Source organism: Oncorhynchus mykiss, chromosome 28, assembly GCF_057628025.1.
Source record: "Oncorhynchus mykiss isolate SJ-2025 chromosome 28, ASM5762802v1, whole genome shotgun sequence".
NCBI lineage: Eukaryota > Metazoa > Chordata > Actinopteri > Salmoniformes > Salmonidae > Oncorhynchus > Oncorhynchus mykiss.
This window is the reverse complement of record NC_143049.1, coordinates 23,107,338-23,128,640: the sequence shown is the minus strand read 5'-3', so window position 1 is coordinate 23,128,640 and position 21,303 is coordinate 23,107,338. Positions and strand designations below refer to the sequence as shown.

The window sequence follows — 21,303 nt, the reverse complement described above, 5'->3', positions numbered from 1 at the left end:
TGTGTGTGTGTGTGTGTGTGTGTGCGTGTGTGTGTGTGTGTGTGCATGTGGAAGCCCTATGAGACCCCACCCTCAGCGCACCCAGTGAGGGCAAATGCGCTGAAGTGACATGACGTGCGCAGAGCAACTCCCGTCACGGCAACGAAGGGCGAGGAGAAGTTGAGGATGACAGCGGTGGTCAGGAAGAAGGGTTGACTCAGGTTGTGTGTCACGTTCACCACTAGAGGATTCTGCTGACACGACAGCTCAAAGGAACCTGAGGACAGACACAGTCCCTTTTTCAATGAATCATTCCTCAATTCTTCATCTTCTTCTGAAAACATATTGAACAACCTTGTCCTCAACTACAGTTGAGAAGGAGCCAAGGAGATGGGATGCGAGGAATTGAGATAGAGCCCCAGACAGGAATATCACATGGATGCTTACTCAGTACACTTTTCAAACATCATATGTTCATCACTGTAACCAGCCATAACCCTAACCCTACATACTGCATATGTGAAGACATCTTGAGGCATCTTTGAACGTTAATTCAAACAGTCAGTCATCCTTTGAGGACCGGTAGTTGAAGTTCATACCCAGGGAGTGGTTTCTGCCACCAGTATCACACAGTTGGACGGTGACTGTTTTCCTGCACTGCTCTCCAGGCCAGGCTCCGTCCGAAGCCAGATAGATGATGACAGACGCGGCGACTCCAGGTTGCGTAAATCCCACCTGGGCAAACAATTAGAGTTATTATGACAACAACCAAATGAGTTCAACTGTTCAATAATCGGTTCCTGAATGTCCCCCACTTCAATGGTAATTGGATTGCATGGTAATGAAAGTATGACAACAGGACAATACTGTGACAAACGTGGCATGACAAATTGTGAGAAAGTACAAAGATGTGCCGTGAAACATAACAAATGACCTTTGGAACATTACTTTAGAGAAGGTTATAAATAGTTTGTCAAAAGTTTGTCAAAAGTAGTGCACTATAAAGGGAAAAAGGTGCCCCAAGTATCCTCTGTGTTGGACTGGAGTACTCAACCTTTAGCCATACTGTATCTTCCTCATCGTAGTAGGTCTGAGTGTACGACTGGGCCGTGCATGGAACCCATATGTCATGTGACAGCTTCTCATTCATCTCCAGGTACTGGGGCTTGCACAGCTTTAATACAAGGGGAATCATACAGTAATTATTGAAAACCTTCGGTCACACTTTATTTGGATAGTCCCATGATATACAGATGGTTATACTATCAACAAACTATCTGTTCATAAGCAAATGCTTGCTAAGGTTACGGTTACGGTTAGGTTTAGAATAAGGGTAAAGGTTAGGGTTGGGGCTAGGGTAAGGGTTAAGTTTAAAGTTAGGATAAGGGTTAGGGTTAGGGATAGGGCTAGTGGACAGTTAGTTGAAATGTTGTTGACACCGGGGAGTCTCATAGGGCGGCGCAAAATTGGCCCGGCGTTGTCCGGGTTAGGGGAGGATTTGGCCGGGGGGGATTTACTTGGCTCATCACACTCTAGCGACTCCTTGTGGTGGGTCGGGCACCTGCAAGCTGACTCGTCGTCGATATTTCTTCCGACACAATGGTGCAGCTGGCTTCCGGGTTAGGCGAGCAGTGTTAAGAAACGCGACTTGGTGGGTCATGTTTCGGAGGATGCATGACTCGATCTTCGCCTCCTGAGCCCATTGCGGAGTTGCAGTGATGAGACAAGATTGTAACTGGATCACAATTGGATATCACGAAATTGAGGCGAAAAATGGGGTAAAATAAAATAATATATATATATATATAGAGACAGTTATTGGACATCTACAAACCATCTACAAACCATCTACTTGGGACTATCCAAATCAAGTGTTACCAAACATTCAAAACACAGTACTGTCACATTTACAGAAAGATAACATCTGTATCCAGGAGGTGGGGGACAGGGCAGAGGAAAGCACTGCTACCTTGGTAAGCGAGGGCTCTCCGGTGGCTGCCAGGGCAGGGCAGCTGCTTTGGTCCTGATGGGAGGCTGCTGCAGTGGAGGCCCACTGGTCACTGTACCCATGAGGGGTGAAGTAACCACAGTCCTGTATGCTGGAGCCCCTCTCAAACTCCTCACACATACCATCACCCTCAAAGACGTAGCACAGGCTGGGTTCACCTAGGGGAAACAATGGGAAAGATATGTGGTGAACAAGCTTCTGTCCCAAATGGCAACCTATTCCCTTCATAGTGCACTAATTTTTAAACAGGACTCAGAGGGCGCTGGTCAAACAGGACTCAGACCAAAGGAACAGTCTGCTGGGGGGATTGCATTGTATTACAATAAGTAGATGTTGTCATCAGAAAACATTCCCGGAAAGATGTGGTTCAATAAAGAGGTGTGACAATGGTTCAAACAGAGAATAAAACAGCAAAGCACTATGTAATACACCAAACATAATATATAATGTGTGAACTGTGTGAACTTTAACACCAGAGGCTGGATTTGGCCCTGTTAGTTACATACAGCTGCATGGGTAGGAGAGTTTAGTCTGTTAGTTACATACAGCTGCATGGGTAGGAGAGTTTAGTCTGTTAGTTACATACAGCTGCATGGGTAGGAGAGTTTAGTCACTGACAAGGTGTTGAATTGGAATAAATAATCCAAGGAACTATGTCTCAAAAATAAACAGTCTAGACAATATGGAATCAAACCATATTATCATCATAGCAGGTTGTTTGGATATTGTGCACTGACCATAATTTACAGTACAAAAGACAACAACCCCTGTGACAATGATAAATGTGTTTTTACTTCAGTTGTTTGTCAAAGCAATATCACTTTCAGGATAATGCAAGTTGATGTTCATGCTTCAGATACATTGACATCATGATCCAGTCTTGTGTTGTAGGAGTTAACTTGTCAAGCATCAGAATACCCAAACATGGAAGCAAATATGTGCATGACTGAGTGAGAATGAGGCACTATCTTGAATGGTGCAATGATTCCATTTTATAAATTGCAATTTATAATCTGTTTTTTTGCCAAAGTTCTTTTCCTGCTAGTCATGCCTTTTATTCCCAAAGAAAATATAACACTTTCAGTCACGGCATCTCTGAACCTTCATGGAATAGATTCATTATTTCTCCCCTGACAAAACTGAGGGGGTGTTGACGTACTAGCTAAGTAATAGATTCCCAAAACACGCATCCCAAATGGCACCCTATTCACTTTATCATCCACTGCTTAATGTTTGTATCTATTATTATGTGTATAAGAATGTATCCTTGTCTTGTCCCCCAAATCATTGATGATGCTTGAGGTGATGAAACAATTTCCCAAGTTGGGATTTAAAGTAATACTCTACTCTACTCTACTCTGGTCAAAAGTAGTGCACTATGAAGGGAATAGGCTGCCATTTTGGACATTCTCAAAATGTGTCCCTTCACTTACTTTGACAACTTGCTAAAATACAGTATGTGAGAATAAATAATGTAAATCCATTGAATTATCTTAGTTACTCTGTAACCGTTAGGCCTACTTCCTTGTGATTTATATTGTGTGTCAAATGACACATTTTCTATGAAGAAAACACGTTTCTTTAACTAAGAGCATGAGGATAAAGGAAGTGTACAAAACAATCCCCCAGCATGGTGGATAAAATTATAGGCAACACCACAACTATGAGGTTGACATTTGCTGTTGTAACTGTGCAATTTCTACTTTTAGCATGCCAAGTCTCTGAATGAATACCAGAGACAAGGCAGTGTCAGCTTGACAGCATTGTTTTGTTGTGGAAATCAAAACAAGCTAGCTGTAGTAAACTTTATAATTATATTCGATTAATGTATGGATAATGGATATTTTGGATAAATTGAGATGGTTAAGCGCAGAATGACTACAAATGACAGTATTTTGTTTATTTAATTAACCCGTTTTAAAGTGGTAGATCAGCTTTAATGTTGCAGATAGATTGTAGCTTCCATCAATGTAATTGTCTGCATTATTTCCAATCCTCAATATATATTTTTTGAGAAAAAAAAAAAAAAAAAAAAAAAAATATATATATATATATATATATATATATATATATATTATATCTTGTTTTATTATTTTCCCCTAACCCTACCACCCCTCCCCTAATTGGAGTAAACTAATAGACAACAACAGTTAGGCTTCTGCTTGCAGCTTATATGTAACGGATTTCCTCCTCTTCGTCTGAGGAGGTGTAGCAGGGATCGGACCAAAACGCAACGTGGTAAGTGTTCATAATGATTTATTATCAAAACAACTGAACAATCGAACAAAACAAAAATAATGTGCATAAACGAAACAGTCCTGTGTGGTGACAAACACTGACACGGAAAACAAACACCCACCAACCAAAAGTGAAACCCAGGCTACCTAAGTATGATTCTCAATCAGAGACAACTAACGACACCTGCCTCTGATTTTTTTTTCTTACCTTTATTTAACTAGGCAAGTCAGTTAAGAACAAATTCTTATTTTCAATGACGGCCTAGGAACAGTGGGTTAACTGCCTGTTCGGGGGCAGAACGACAGATTTGTTCCTTGTCAGCTTGTGTTTTGAACTTGCAACCTTACAGTTACTAGTGCAACACTCTAACCACTAGGCTACCCTGCCGGAATTGGCTTTGGGGGTGACCAGTGAAATATACCTGCTGGAGCGCGTGCTACGAGTGGGTGCTGCTATGGTGACCAGTGAGCTGAGATAAGGCGGGGCTTTACCGAGCAGAGACTTGTAGATGACCTGTAGCCAGTGGGTTTGGCGACGAGTATGAAGCGAGGGCCAACCAACGAGAGCGTACAGGTCACAATGCTGGGTAGTGTATGGGGCTTTGGTGACAAAACGGATGGCCCTGTGATAGACTGCATCCAATTTGTTGAGTAGAGTGTTGGAGGCTATTTTGTAAATTATATCGCCGAAGTCGAGGATCGGTAGGATGTTCAGTTTTACGAGGGTTTGTTTGGCAGCATGGGTGAGGGATGCTTTGTTGCGAATAGGAAGCCAATTCTAGATTTAATTTTGGATTAGAGATGTTTAATGTGAGTCTGGAAGAAGAGTTTACAGTCTAACCAGACACCTAGGTATTTGTAGTTGTCCATATATTCTAAGTCAGAACCGTCCAGAGTAGTGATGCTGGACGGGCGGGCAGGTGCGGGCAGTGAACGGTTGAAGAGCATGCATTTAGTTTTACTTGCATTTAAGAGCAGTTGGAGGCCACGGAAGGAGAGTTGTATGGCATTGAAGCTCATCTGGAGGTTAGTTAACACAGTGTCCAAAGAAGGGCCAGAGGTATACAGAATGGTGTCGTCTGCGTAGAGGTGGATCAAAGAATCACCAGCAACGAGAGCGACATCATTGATGTATACAGAAAAGAGAGTCTGCCTGAGAATTGAACCCTGTGGCACCTCCATAGAGACTGCCAGAGGTCCGGACAACATGCCCTCCGATTTGACATACTGAACTCTATCGGATAAGTAGTTGGTGAACCAAGCGAGGCAATCATTTGAGAAACCAAGGTGTTGTGGTTGACAGAGTCGAAACCCTTAGCCAGGTCGATGAATACGGCTGCACAGTAATGTCTCTTATCGATGGAGGTTATGATATCGCTTGAAGACCATCCAGTTTTGGTTTCTATTTGCCATATATTTTTAACTGTACTGTTTCACAAAAGTTCTGAACCTACATACATCTTTTAGTCCCACCATTCAGCTCCACTCAACCCCTCCCATCTATCTCTGAACAACATCCAGCGTTGTTCTATTTGACATATATTTTTCAACTGTGCTGTGATGTTTCACCAAAGTTCTGAACCTATTCTCATAGTTTCTACAAATTGTAAATTAATGCTACATTTTTTTTGCTAAAAGTATTAAAAGTACAAATGACAGTATTTGTGATATGAAATCAGTGCATGGAGTTAGCGCATGGAGCTAATGAAGATGTTTGTGTTTTGCTTTTTGTGTATTGATGTTAACATCGATGTGTATATTGATGTGTATAGTGTATATTGATGTAATGTTGTGTTTGATGTTTATACAAGGCTCAAAAATCAAATGTAAAACAAGTAATGTGTGGGATAAGTGATTAATCTTTACTTAGTTACTTACTTAGTTTGTTTTGTTAAGTTGTGCCCTGTCTCTGTTGCAAGACGTACTGTAATGAATACACCCCTGGTCTAGGTGTGTTTCTGTTGTGGTCATTCCACAGACTGTAGACTGAGACCAGGATTAGGAGAGTGCTCTTGTCTGTTCTTCACTCACCATTGCAGTTGAAGCCTGACTCCATGTGGCACTTCTTAGAGCAGCCATCACCATCCAAAAGATTGCCATCATCACAGTCCTCTGTCCTACAGACACAGGGACAGCAAGGATCAGTCATCTCCATAGTCTATACATTTTCATTACAAACACACATATCCTTTGATTTCACTACATTCTCCACTGAGAGAGACCAATAAGTATGACCTATATGAGTATACTGTAGTTTGGCTTCACTTGCACACTTGATAATGTACTGTAGGCACTGCCCTAATTTATATGTTCTCTGTTACCAGGAGTTGCATGGCAAGTGGTTCAGTAACACAAGGAGTGCACAAAGAACAATGCCCAAGGACTAGTCAGCCCTTCGCCCTCTGAGTGGCCAAAATGTATCTGTCTATTACAGAATTCAGAGGACTGACTATTGAATATGATAGAAAAATACGATAGTATCCATGTTTGATTTCTATCTGAAAGTTGTTTACTGAGGATAACTGATGCTATCTATATGGATGTATTATATATGTGGTAACTTGTACAGGGTGACCTCTGAATTACTCCATGCAAGAAGGTTTTATTGTCTTCCCAGGAATTCTGTCTTATTTACGTTGGTCTCATACCCGACACAAGCCTTTAATTTCTGTGACACCCTGTGGAGATTGGGCCTTACTCTGTAAACTTGGTATCATTTGATTGGTCAATGGTGGTTGGTTTTGGGTTGAAAGGTTACACCTTCGGGTGTTATACATTTTATTACATGCCTTTGTTCTCTCTCATCCTGTATCCAGGCTTCCTGGGCTTCTAAGCCTCTGGCTTAATAGGCATCTCTTTGTTCATGCTTTGTCTTCTAAGATAGGCTCAGAAGTATGCTTTCTAAAGCTTGTTAATGCTTTGTAACTTAAGCTTTATGCCTTGTATTTGAATCCATCCATTGTAAAATGTTCATTTAAAATCCTCCTTTGATATAGACAATTGTATTTGTATTTGAAACTGTCCAGAGTAATGAAGGTGGACTTGTTTACCATGATTACAACATTGCTGTGTATCAATTAGTAGTATTAATGAATGCATAATATTATGGCCATTTTCCTTCTACTGTTGGTGTGGTCAACAATGGATGAGAGAGAAAAGAACATACAGTGCCTTCAGAAAGTATTCAGACCTCTTGACTTTTCCGACATTTTGCTGTGTTACAGCCTGAATTTAAAATGGATGAAATGTAGATTTTTTTGTATTACTGGCCTACACACAGTACCCCGTAATGCCAAAGTGGAATTGTTTTTTGTTTTCATTTTTACAGTTTTTTTATGAAAAGCTGATATGTCTTGAGTCAATAAGTATTCAACACCTTTGTTTTGGCAAGCCTAAATAAATTCAGGAGTAAAAACGTGCTTAACAAGTCAAAAAGTCAAATTTATGGGGCGGCAGGGTAGCCTAGTGGTTAGAGCGTTGGACTAGTAACCGGAAGGTTGTGAGTTCAAACCCCCGAGCTGACAAGGTACAAATCTGTCGTTCTGCCCCTGAACAGGCAGTTAACCCACTGTTCCCAGGCCGTCATTGAAAATAAGAATTTGTTCTTAACTGACTTGCCTGGTTAAATAAAGGTAAAAAAAAATATAAAATAAAATAAAAAATAAAAAAAAATAAAAAAGTTGCATGGACTCTGTGTGCAATAATAGAGTTTAACATGATTTTTGAATGACTGATTCAAATTATTTTTGAATGACATCTCTGTACCCCACACATACAATTAATTATCTGTAAGGTCTCTCAGTCGAGCAGTGCATTTCAAACACAGATGTAACCACAAAGACCAGGGAGATTTTCCAATGTTTCACAAAGAAGGGCACCTATTGGGAGATGGGTAAAAATAAAAATAAAAGCAGACATTGAATATCTCTTTGAGCATCGGGAAGTTATTAATTACACGTTGGATGGTGTATCAATACACCCAGTCACTACAAAAATACAAGCTAATTCAATTGCAGGAGAGGAAGGAAAACGCTCAGGGATTTCACCATGAGGCCATTGGTGACTTTAAAACAGTTACAGAGTGTAATGGCTGTGATAGGAGAAAACTGAGGATGGACCCCCACATTGTATTTACTCCACAATACTAACCTAATTGACAGAGTGAATGAAAGGAAGCCTGCACAGAATACAAATATCTCAAAGCGTGCATCTTGCTTGCAAAAGGGCACTAAAGTAATACTGCAAAAAATATGGGAAAGCAATTCACTTTTCTCCTGAATACAAAGTGTTACGTTTGGGAAAATCCAATACAACACATTACTGAACACCACTCTCCATATTTTCAAGCATAGTGGTGGCTCCATCATGTTATGTGTATGCTTGTAATCGTTAATTAACGGCCGTGGAGTTTTCAAGGATAAAACAGAAACTGAATGGAGCTAAGAACAGGCAAAATCCTAGAGGAAAACCAGATTTAGTGTGCTTCCCACCAGACACTAGGAGATGAATTAACTTTTCAGCAGGACAATAACCCGAAAACACAACGTCAAATCTACACTGGAGTTGCTTACCAAGAAGAATATTCCTGAGTGGCCAAGTTACAATTGTGACGTAAACCTCATTTTCAATAAATTTGCAAAACTGTCTAAATACATGTTTTCACTTTGTCATTATGGGGTATTGTGTGTCGATGGGTGAGAAAAACAAACAATTTAATCCATTTTAAATTCAGGCTGTAACACAACAAAATGTGGAATAAGTCAAAGAGTGTGAATACACTCTCAAGGCACTTCATCTGGGATGTGAATACTGTGTAAACTGACTGACCCCTGGAGAAGTCCGTCACCGCAGTAGGCAGCTCCATGAGTGTAGAGGAGAGGTGGGGAGAGCTCACTGAGAAGACCGTCTGCTTCCACCTGAATTCTGTACTGGTACTCCATGTCCTTTTCAATATCACTGTATGAACACATCAAAACATGCAGCATCCATGTATAAACAGCTTTCTAACTGCATTTTTGTCTCATGGAATTCTATTCCTTTAGAATTTTAAGACATAATTGACATTTCAGATTATTTCCAGGTGGAATTGTTGCATAGAGATACAAAATGACTAAACTAAACCGATCGCCATTATTGTCAAATAACCATTTTGAACAGCAAGGTTGTATGGAAACAACAGTGCACATAGATACACAATAAGAAACTTGTTTGTTCTTGTGTATCTGTGTGCAGAGTCACCTAGTCATCTAAGCTTGCTGTAGGAAGCAGTGACCTTAAACCTAAACAGGAGGTACGGTGGGTACAGTGATATCATACCTCCTGTCCCAGAGCTATTGACCTGTTTTAGTCAGCTCCAAACTATAAAAAGAGCCTACCTTTGATTTCCCGGCAGCCCTCCTAGATTACCATTGTCTCCGGCCAGCTGTAAAGAATGCCTACAAAAATGCACATCCTCTACTCTCTCAGACGTGTCTGATTTCCTCCCGCCAGAAATTACCCTTATTAATTATGGATCAACTCTAAGAGCCCGCTCTATCTAGCATACCACTGGAGGAGCCAGTGTGTTTTTTATTTAAGGGCTTAGACTTAGGGTAGTTTTGGGAATGATACAATCAGTTATTAATGTACAAGTCAAATGTTTATGAACCACTAGTTAGCAGAAACTAGGCTATGAGGGTCAGGAGAAAATAATACATTATTGTCCATGGATTAACAACATCACTTTATCCTACACCTATTTCACACATATTCACACATTTTTTACTCCTAATAGACCAAAAACGAGAGTCACATATTTAAGGATTAGGATATCAAGTGCAAAACCATCTTGTTTTGCCAGCTATACCTCTTGGTGGCAGTGTAGACTCACAGTCACAATTCTTAGCCATTCTTTCATTTCTCTCCTGCAATGCACTCCACTTCTCTCTCTTTACCTCTTCCTCCAAATGACAGGCCTCTCCCTTATCATATACTAACCATGATGAGCATACAGTACAGAGCCTTCAGTGAGAGGAAATGGCTGAGCAACAGCTCCAAAGAGCCACAGGTGTTTACTGTTTTTGCTGGTCAAATTTGGTTTATATTCCAGCGACTGCCTTCCCCCAAACACAACCTCTCTGCCCTCCTCTTCCCTCCACATAACTTAATTCTCCTTGGTTTTTACATCTTTTTGCACTTAAAGCCACTTGTGGAACTTTTAGAGATGAAACCAAATGTATTCCTCAATGTGACCTCTTAAGCACATCCACCTACTCCTGCAAGTGCTTGAAAAGCAACAATATCCCAGAAAGTGGTAGTGGAAAATTACAAAATCATCCACAAAAAAATGTGTATGATACTAATACCAAATACAAGCTGACTCTAATGAATAAAAGTAAGCTGGAACAGAATTTTCAAAAAAATATGTGAGATGGGAAATATCTTAATGTTTAGGGGGCTTACTTATGTTATGTGTAATGCAAAACTGGATGCAGATAATCAATTGAACACCTTTTCTCACTGCATGAGATTAAAATGGTTTGACGTACGCCGGAATCCCCTGAAAACGTTTCATTAAATAACGCCCTTGATGTTGGTTTGTATCAGTAGCTAGTGCTAAAAGGAATGTTGAATACATTTGGTTCTGTGTTGCGAAAACGGTGCCACACCGAAATACTTGTTAATGACACAAATCTCAGTTTCTGGGACTACAGACGATTACGTATGGTCTTTGTAAGTGACATACATTATACTTTGATCGTGATTTTTTTTGCGTGTGTGTGTGTATTCTTAGGTCCACTTCTTGGAGCAGTGGTACATGACCTCAAAACAATACATCTGTGTCCACACAGGAGAAATTTCCAGACTAAGGTCAAAGTATTAGTAGTTATTAGTAGTTGCTGAATTCCAGAGTGTGCGCCTACATACAGTACAGTAGTTTGGACACACCTACTCATTCAAGTTTTTTGTTGTTGTTATTTTTACTATTTTTACATCGTAGAATAATAGTGACTACATCAAAACTATAAAATAACACATATTGAATCGTGTAGTAACCAAAAAAGTGTGAAACAAATCTAAATAAATGTAATATTTGAGATTCTTCAAAGTAGCCACCCTTTGCCTTGATGAAAGCTTTGCACACGCTTGGCATTCTCTCAACCAGCTTAACCCGGAATGCTTTTCCAACCATCTTGAAGGAGTTCACACATATGCTGAGCACTTGTTGGCTGCTTTTCCTTTACTATGCAGTCAAACTCATCCCAAACCATCTCAATTGGGTGATTGTGGAGGCCAGGTCATCTGATGCAGCACTCCATCACTCTCCTTCTTGGTCAAATAGCCCTTACACAGCCTGGAGGTGTGTTTTGGGTCATTGTCTTGTTGAAAAACAAATTATAGTCCCACCAAGAGCAAACCAGATGGGATGGCGTATCGCTGCAGAATGCTGTGGTAGCCATGCTGGTTAAGTGTGCCTTGAAATCTAAATAAATCACTGACAGTGTCAGCAAAGCACCATCACACCACCTCCTCCATGGGAACCACACATGCAGAGATCATTCGTTCACCTACTCTGCGTCTCACAAAGACACAGCGGTTGGAACCAAAAATCTCAAATTTGGACTCATCAGACCAAAGGACAGATTTCCACCGGTCTAATGTCCATTGCTCGTATTTCTTGGCCCAAGCAAGTCTCTTCTTATTGGTGTCCTTTAGTAGTGGTTTCTTTTCAGCAATTCGACCATGAAGGCCTGATTCACGCAGTCTCCTCTGAACAGTTGATGTTGCGATGTGTCTGTTTCTTGAACTCTGTGAAGCATTTATTTGGACTGCAATCTGAGATGCAGTTAACTCTAAAGAACTTATCCTCTGCAGCAAAGGTAACTCTGGGTCTTCCATTCCTGTGGCGGTCCTCATGAGAGCCAGTTTTATCACAGCCCTTGATGGTTTTTGCGACAGCACATGAAGAAACTCTCAAAGTTCTTGACATTTTCCGGCTTGACTGACCTTTATGTCTTAAAGTAATGATGGACTGTCATTTCTCTTTGGTTATTTGAGCTGTTCTTGCCATAATTTGGACTTGGTCTTTTACCAAATACGGCAATCTTCTGTATACCACCCATACCTTGTCACAACACAACTGATTTGCTCAAATGCAATAAGAAGGAAAGAAATTTCACAAATTGACTTTTAACAAGGCACACCTGTTAATTGAAATGCCTTCTAGGTGACTACCTCATGAAGTTGGTTACAAATATATAAAATATATTTGAATTTGTTTAACACTTTTTTGGTTACTACATATGTGTTATTTCATAGTTTTTATGTCTTCACTATTATTCTACAATGTAATAAATAAATAAAAACCCTTGAATGAGTAGGTGTGTCCAAACTTTTGACTGGGACTGTATATCTGTCGGTGTCAATATTACTGTACCTGTCTGTAAATGTAAGCAGAGTTTGCTGGACCAGATCGCCTGAAAATGGCGGTTGCCGGACAACTCGGTAGATCAGAGGCTGGCAACTGGAGCAGAGAGGATTATGGGGGCCAGAAGTAAGCAGAACAGCGTCAATCTCCATCTTCTCATCAAAGGTGCTCAGTTTGACAGCTGCCACCCTTTTTTCGGTGTGCACATGTAGGGTGAGGGGCACATCACAGAAGACGTGCTGTGGACCCATGTCTAGAGACTCGCCTGTGTCTGTTATTAGCTCGATGTTGGTAATCACCTGGTTATCTGTAGAGACAACATGGTGGATAATTATAAGCTGTATAATCAAGCCATTCCAGAGTAGTGCACATACTTGGCCCTTTATTTATTCATAAATACCTAGGACAAATAACTGGTGTAACTTCACATTACCTGCTCAGATGAAGAGCCAAAACATTATCATTCATGTAGACACAACGTGTGGCTTGTATTGTGGAGAGTTTCAGCAATGCTAAATGTACACCATTGAAGACCACTAGAATGAACCCGGGACCCACCGGCTGAGATGTAGGTGACCCACACAGTGAGGCTGTCAGGGACCACAAGGTGGAGGAAGCGCAGCATCAGGACGCAGCCCTCGGTTTCAGGGCAGGGAGACGTCACATTGGCATCATACAGGCTGAGTTCTGGACTCCAGGCCTGTAGGCTTGGCTCACAGGTCTGGTATACATCTGGAGGGCCTGTAAACGCACACACGCACACAGACACACACACACACACACACTGGTCTTACAATATATACACCTACTGTACATGCGTCCTAAATGGCCCCCTATACCCTTTATATTGCACTACTTTTGACAAGGGTCCATAGGGGTCTGGTCAAAGGTAGTGTACTATATAGTAAATATGGTGCCATTTGGAATGCAACCAAAAAAAGGGAAAAGTTACAACAGATATAGCAGATAGGCCTACAACTTCTTTCTACATCCAAGCCTTCTCAACTGATGACATGCACAGTACCTTCCCACCCACACTGATAAAATGCGGAGAGCTACAATTAATTGGTTTCAAAGGTAGGCCCTCTGTTGTCTTTAATTAGCGCAGTATCTTTACTAAAGTTGTGAAATGATTTGAATCACTGAAAAACCATTACTGAACTATTATTAAAGAGGGCTAGTAGAGAGTACAAGCTATGTTCTGAGGGAGAATCATACAGTAGAGCGAGACTGGGAAAATCACATGACCTGGTTTTGGACTGGACTGGTATTTTCCTAACCATCCTCTAGAAAACAACATACCCAGGTGCAACTTTACACAGGAAAGGAATCAATTTCTTAATTGGGACAGACAGGGCTCACAAAACAATTTATAAAGCATGTTAATTTCCTCTGTGGTAAAAGAGGAACAGCAGCATGTCGTGTGTCTCAGCAGAGCACTGAAATAAACTGCCGAATGGAGAGGGATAGAGGGAGAGAGCCTTCAGCAGTAGCCCCAGCCAGCCAATGCCTGAGCTTCTGCTATCTGCACCCAATGTGGCTCCTTCACATGTGTGGATTTGTGCAGGGTAAACATCAGCACGCCAAGTCAAACCATAAAACTAAATTGGTCAGATAAACAGAGAAAGGCCTCAACACAGGCCCAGATTAATCACTGTATCAGATGTGGCAAACGGCTCCCACAGGAAAGCCTAGTAGGAAAGCCTAGTGCTTCAAGATCTTAGTGTGTCATCCTTCCTACTTTCAGCAACTTAACCATGTCACTACTTTTCCCCTTTCTCAAGATGAAATAGACTCCCCGGGTCTGGAAATTAATGCTTGGGTTTCAGTGGAGGAACACATCAAAGGGAGGATATGTTTCTGTGAAAAGAATGATGTAGCCTAGATAAAGTATTTTACCTGATATAAATGTTCCTTTCGTCTGAGTGTGCCAGAGCCGCAGAATAACTGATGAATTTACTAACGCTCAACACCGGTTGAATATGGCTGGTGTCAGTAAATGTCAGCAAAAAAGCGTAATTAAATTGTTGCCAGGAGCACAATTACAACCACCAACACTCTGGAAAACAAGAAAACAGTTTAACCAGCTCTGCTAGGGCGAGTAAGATGGTCAGAGTTTGGGTGGGGGTTAAAGCTTAAGATGATTCTTATGGCACTGCACACGGTCAGTGTGAACTTTATTTTACTATTCATATTTTTGACTACTTTTACTTTTACTTCACTACATTCCTAAAGAAATGTATTACTCAATACATTTTCCTGATACCCAAAAGTACTTGTTACAATTTGAATGCTTAGCAGGACAGAAAAATTGTCCAATTCACACACATCATGAGAACATCTCTTGTCATCCCTACTGCATCTGATCTGGTGGATTCACTAAACACATGCTTCGTTCGTAAATTATGTCTGAGTGTTGGAGTGTGCCCCTGGCTATCTGTAAATGATGTCTGGGTGTTGGAGTGTGCCCCTGGCTATCTGTAAATGATGTCTGGGTGTTGGAGTGTGCCCCTGGCTATCTGTAAATGATGTCTGGGTGTTGGAGTGTGCCCCTGGCTATATCTGTAAATGATGTCTGGGTGTTGGAGTGTGCCCCTGGCTATCTGTAAATTAAAAAAACAAGAACATTGAGCTATCCGGTTTGCTTAATATAAGGAATGTCAAATGATTTATACTTTTACTTTTGATACTTAAGTATATTTAAAAACAAATACTTTTAGAATTTTTCAAATTTTTTAAGAAAGTTGTTTTCATTGCAAGTTAAAGCTTACTGTTAGCTAGCTAGCTAGCTGACATTAGATGGCTGGCTCGCTGGCTAACATTACGTTTATGATCTGTGTGTAGTAATGTTATCTCAGAATTTCGCATTGCTAGTTATAGCCTGATGTTAGCTAGCTAACTAGCTAATATTGAACCTATTTGGTTAACTTTAGCTAGCTATGACAATCGGATTGTATTGCTAGTGCTCTATGGATTAGGATTATGGTTCATTTTTTCACTAGTGAGCTTGCTAGCTACATGTCGAAACAAAATACCCCAAGTTAAAGCTTACTGTTAACTAGCTAGCTGACATTAGATGGCTGGCTCGCTAGCTAACATTACGTTTATGATCTGTGTGTAGTAATGTTATCCCAGATTTACATTTCGCATTGCTAGTTATCGCCTAATGTTAGCTAGCTAACTAACTAATATTAAACCTATTTGGTTAATTAACTTTAGCTAGCTTTGACAATCGGTTTGTATTGCTAGTGCTCTATGGATATTAGGATTATGGTTCATTGTTTAGCTAGCATGTCTTAACAAAAGACTCCACTTAGCTAGATGATCACATGACCCATCAAGTTAGCCAAGTGTGTCTGACGGTGATGACGGCTATCTATTGTATAATAATGCCAAAATATTTGTATCTGGAATTTGTCTTTCATCATCATTAGAACATTCCTGACCGTCCTCCACCATTCATACAAGGAGAATGGTCTAAGGCCTCCCATCAAAAAGAGAGATGGCCCAAGCAAGCACAGGTTACACCTGTAGCATGAGGACTTGCAGCGAGGGGTGAACTTCATCAACAACTACGCAGAGGATAATGTAATATTATTACCAGGACACCACCCAGGACACAAACACTTTGGTGGAAAGTTGCTGCCATCCCATGTGACAAAAGCAGCAGTGTGGCATCTCTACAAGGAATCGATGACAACACTTGGTATGTAAAGCATAAACAACACATTTTGATTATTTAATTGACCTAAAACATGATTGGCACTACTTTTATTGATCTTACATTATTGTAAGTGCTATCATGTTATCATTTTAAAACTTCTTGGCGCACCCATCCCGTTAGCGGGATCATTTTTGTCGACATCCGTTGAATTGCAGAGCGCCAAATACAAATTAAATTACTAAAAATATTTAATTTTCATGAAATCACAAGTGCAATATAGCAAAACACAGCTGAGCTTCTTGTTAATCCACCTGGCATGTGGCATCTGCACCTGGCATGCAGATTTCAAAAAAGCTTTACAGCAAATACTATTCAAGCATTTATGTTAAGGACATCTCTCTCAGCAGACAAAACATTACAAAGTAGTAAAAAGTAGTAGCAGATTAGATAGATTGGTCACAAAAGTCAGAAAAGCAATAAAATGAATCGCTTACCTCCGATGATCTTCGGATGTTTGCACTCACGAGACTCCCAGTTACACAATAAATGTTCCTTTTGTTCCATAAAGATTATTTTTATATCCACATTTAGTTGGCGCGTTTTGTTCAGAAATCCACAGGCTCGAGCGGTCACGACGGGGCAGACGAAAATTCCAAATAGTATCCATAAAGTTCGTAGAAACATGTCAAACGTTTTTTATAATCAATCCTCAGGTTGTTTTTACAATAAATAATCGATAATGTTTCAACCGGACCGTCTGCTCCAAGCTGTTGCTCATGCAAAACTCTGCTGGCACCCAGCCATCCACTGACTCGATGTGATAATTTTTGCTCATTTTTCAGAATAGAAGTCTGAAACTATGTCTAAAGACTGTTCGCACCATGTGGAAGCCATAGGGAAAGGAATCTGGTTGATATCCCTTTAAATGGAGGGAAGGCATGCAATGGAACAGGGATATTAGTTTCTTTTAGGCCCTTCTTTGTTGGATTTTCCTCAGGTTTACGCCTGCAATATTAGTTCTGTTATACTCACAGACAATATCTTGACAGTTTTGGAAACTTTAGAGTGTTTTCTATCCTAATCTGACAATTATATGCATATTCTAGATTCTGGGCCTGAGAAATAGGCAGTTTCGTTTGGGTACGTTTTTCATCCAAACATCAAAATACTGCCCCCTACACTCAACAGGTTTTAACTTCCAATTTCCAAGATGATGTTTCTGTATGCAGTGCTGCTGCTCTGCACATTTGTAGGTAAATGAAAGTTACCTGATAATGATTTATACAAAAATTATATGATATATCTTAATGTTATATCTTAATGTTATTTTGTTGTTTGCAGGTGCACTATCCTTCTGACCATATGCAGCCAGGTCCCATCTACCTTTTAACTCCTCGCAAGTGTGGCTTGTTTGGTGTCTGCTGTGAAGGAACACCACAACAAGTCAACTACTTGATTGATGAAGGCATGTCATCCAGCAAAGGCAGCAGTGCAGTCATCAACTACATGAACCATTTCTTCACCAACTAAGGAGTTTGGGAATCACTTGTGGCCCTGAATTGTGATAACTGCAGTGGCCAAAACAAGAACAAGTTTGTGCTCTGGTATTGTGCCTGGCAGACCACGCACAAGCTCCACCACAGTCTGGACCTTCACTTCCTGATTACAGGCCACACCAAGTTTGCCCCCAGCTGGTGCTTTGGCCTCATCAAGCAGCGCTTCATAAAAACCAGAGGGAACACTTTGTCTGAGATTGCTGATGTTGTGAAGGACAGCACTGTGACAGGGGTCAACATTCCAAAGCTGGTTGGACTGGAGGATGGTACAGTGCTGGTGGAAAGCTATGGCTAGTAACAACACCTGACTCCGTACTTCAGGAAGCTGCTACAGTTCAAGCAGTACCAGCACTTCAGGTGAATATAATCTTCATTGCATTGTATGAGGTTATTCTTCTTATCTTAAGTCAAACTAAATGCATGCTCTTCAACCGATTGCTGCCCGCACCTGCCCGCCCATCTAGCATCACTACTCTGGACGGTTCTGACTTAGAATATGTGGACAACTACAAATACCTAGGTGTCTGGTTAGACTGTAAACTCTCCTTCCAGACTCACATTAAGCATCTCCAATCCAAAATGAAATCTAGAATCAGCTTCCTATTTCGCAACATTCCTATTCCTTCAGTCATGCTGCCAAACATACCCTCGTACAACTGACCATCCTACCGACCCTGGACTTTGGAACATAGAATGCCCACCCAAATCACACCCTGACCAAACCAAAATAGAGACATAAAAATCTCCAAGGTCAGGGCGTGACAGATGCAGTCTATCACAGTGCCTTCCGTTTTGTCACCAAAGCCCCATATACTACCCACCACTGCAACCTGTATGCTCTCGTTGCCTGGCCCTCGCTTCATACCCGTCGCCAAACCCACTGGCTCCAGGTCATCTACAAGTCTCTGCTAGGTAAAGCCCGCCTTATCTCAGCTCACTGGTCACCATAGCAACACCCACCCGTAGCACGCGCTCCAGCAGGTATATCTCACTGGTCACCCCCAAAGCCAATTCTTCCTTTAGCCGCCTTTCCTTCCAGTTCTCTGCTGCCAATGACTGGAACGAACTGCAAATATCACTGAAGCTGGATACTCATATCTCCCTCACTAGCTTTAAGCACCAGCTTTCAGAGCATCTCACAGATCACTGCACCTGTACATAGCCCATCTATAATTTAGCCCAAACAACTACCTCTCCCCCTACTGTATTTATTTATCTTGCTCCTTTGCACCCCAGTATCTCTACTTGCACAGTCATCTTCTGCACATCTACCATTCCAGTGTTTAATTGCTATATTGTAATTACTTCGTCACCATATTTATTGCCTTACCTCCATTATTTACCTCATTCGCACACACTGTATGTATACTTTTTTTCTTTTTTTCTACTGTATTATTGACTGTATGTTTGTTTATTCCATGTGTAACTCTGTGTTGTTGTATGTGTCAATCTGCTGTGCTTTATCTTGGCCAGGTTTCAGTTGCAAATGGGAACTTGTTCTCAACTAGCCTACCTGATTAAATAAAGGTGAAATAAATAAAAAATATATACAATAATCTAAACATGGGAGGTGAGTTGATGTTGTGCAATGTTGTAATGTCTTCATTTTTTTGTTATTTCCTTTTTTACAGCTTCGATGCTCTGGAGCCGGGTGTTGTGGTCGCCAAGGAGCATTCGGACTCAGTCGGGACCAGGTTTCAGCTGCTGCGCAAAGCTGACAGCCTTCCTCCCATAGATGTTCTGCTTGTACAAGCACCACCTGGACTGGACACAGCTAGACAAACTTATGTTTTTGAGAAGATCAGGGAGTTTTGCGACGAAGAGGCTGTGGGCAACACATGCCCTGCACCAAAGTCAAGGGCAGGACAGAAACAGGCTCTCCGGATATAGATTCCCTTGTTCGTGCGTGGTTCGCACGGACCAGTCATCAGCACTATCTGCAGTGCCTCTATTCAAATGACTCTGTCCTAACACACACCATACGTTGCAGTTACTATTTTTTTCTTATCCTACTGTTCAGCCACGTTACTCCTGATTGTATGCATATAACTACCTCATCTATCACTGAAATTGTTATTGATAATGTTCTTGTACATACTGTATATTATTTTATTTATATTGACGCTATCTATTTCTGATATTGCTTCTATGCAAGTAACCATTTGTACGTTTACACCTTCTGTAGAGACCCATCCACTTGGCAATATGTGGCTGAGGGTTATAGCATTTCTTTCACATGACCCATCAATTTAGACATGTGTGTCTGGATAAGCATCATCTAATATTTATTTTAAGAAATATCTGAGTCAACATGGGCCAGCATCCCTGTGGAACACTTTCAACACCTTGTAGAGGCCATGCTCAAATTTAGGGTGTTCTGAGGGCAAAGGGGGTGCAACTCAATATTAGGATGTTTTGTACACTCAGTGTACAAAAGGCCTCATTAATTTTTAAATTGATAAAACTTTTGTTTTCCTGTTCTAGCAGAAGTTCTCAAGGCCCATGAATGAACTCCATGGCTTAAACATGGACAAGCAGGTAATAGAACTCTCTCCCATAAACTACACTACAGTACACAAAAAAAGCCAACAGACTGTGTGTCTCCCCCAGAATTATAGATTCCATTCTTTTCTCCTGGCTAATGCTATAATTGTATTTATTGTTATTAAAAGTAATGCATGGAGAGTTCTCACTAATCCGGACGCTTTTAAGAAATCCTATGACAACCTCCGATGAGCCATCAAACAGGGAAAGCATCAATACAGGACTAAGACAGAATCGTACTACGTAAAACCCAGCTGTGAGCTGCCCAGTGAAGCAAGCTTACCAGACGACCTAAATGCCTTCTATGCTGACTTCGAAGCATGAAACACTGAACCATGCATGAGAGAACCAGCAGTTCCAGATGACTGTGTGATCTCGCTCTCGGTAGCCAATGTGAATAGGACCTTTCATTAAGCAGGTTAACATTCACAAGGCTGCAGGGCAAGACTGATTACCAGGATGTGTACTCAGAGCATACGCTGACCAGCTGGCAGGGGACTTCACTGACAATTTCAACCTCTCCCTAACCCAGTCCATAATACCTACAGTTGAAGTCGGAAGTTTACATACACCTTAGCCAAATAAATTCCTGACATTTTATCATAGTAAAAATTCCCTGTCTTAGATCAGTTAGGATCACCACTTTATTTTAAGAATGTGAAATGTCAGAATGATAGTAGAGCGAATTCTTTTTTTCAGCTTTTATTTCTTTTGTCACATTCCCAGTGGGTCAGAAGTTTACCTACACTCAATTAGGATTTGGTCGCATTGCCGTTAAATTGTTTAACTTGGGTCAAACGTTTCGGGTAGCCTTCCACAAGTTTCCCACAATAAGTTGGGTCAATTTTGGCCCATTCCTCCTGACAATTCTGGGGTAACTGAGTCAGGTTTGTAGGCCTCCTTGCTCG

At 41.0% G+C, this 21,303-nt stretch overlaps 1 protein-coding gene across 1 annotated transcript in view; it reads right to left on the bottom strand.

Moving 5' to 3' along the window:
* Window positions 1-21,303, bottom strand: part of pappa2 (pappalysin 2) — a 59,321-nt gene that overhangs the window by 19,410 nt on the left and 18,608 nt on the right. Inside the window, exons 7-14 of the mRNA XM_036966716.2 lie at window positions 13,190-13,372; window positions 12,641-12,938; window positions 9,052-9,180; window positions 6,256-6,341; window positions 1,949-2,145; window positions 1,034-1,153; window positions 579-714; window positions 82-256 (exon numbers count right to left, since the gene is read on the bottom strand). Coding sequence (XP_036822611.2) covers window positions 82-256; window positions 579-714; window positions 1,034-1,153; window positions 1,949-2,145; window positions 6,256-6,341; window positions 9,052-9,180; window positions 12,641-12,938; window positions 13,190-13,372 — 1,324 coding nt within the window. The remainder of the gene's footprint in view (window positions 1-81; window positions 257-578; window positions 715-1,033; window positions 1,154-1,948; window positions 2,146-6,255; window positions 6,342-9,051; window positions 9,181-12,640; window positions 12,939-13,189; window positions 13,373-21,303) is intronic.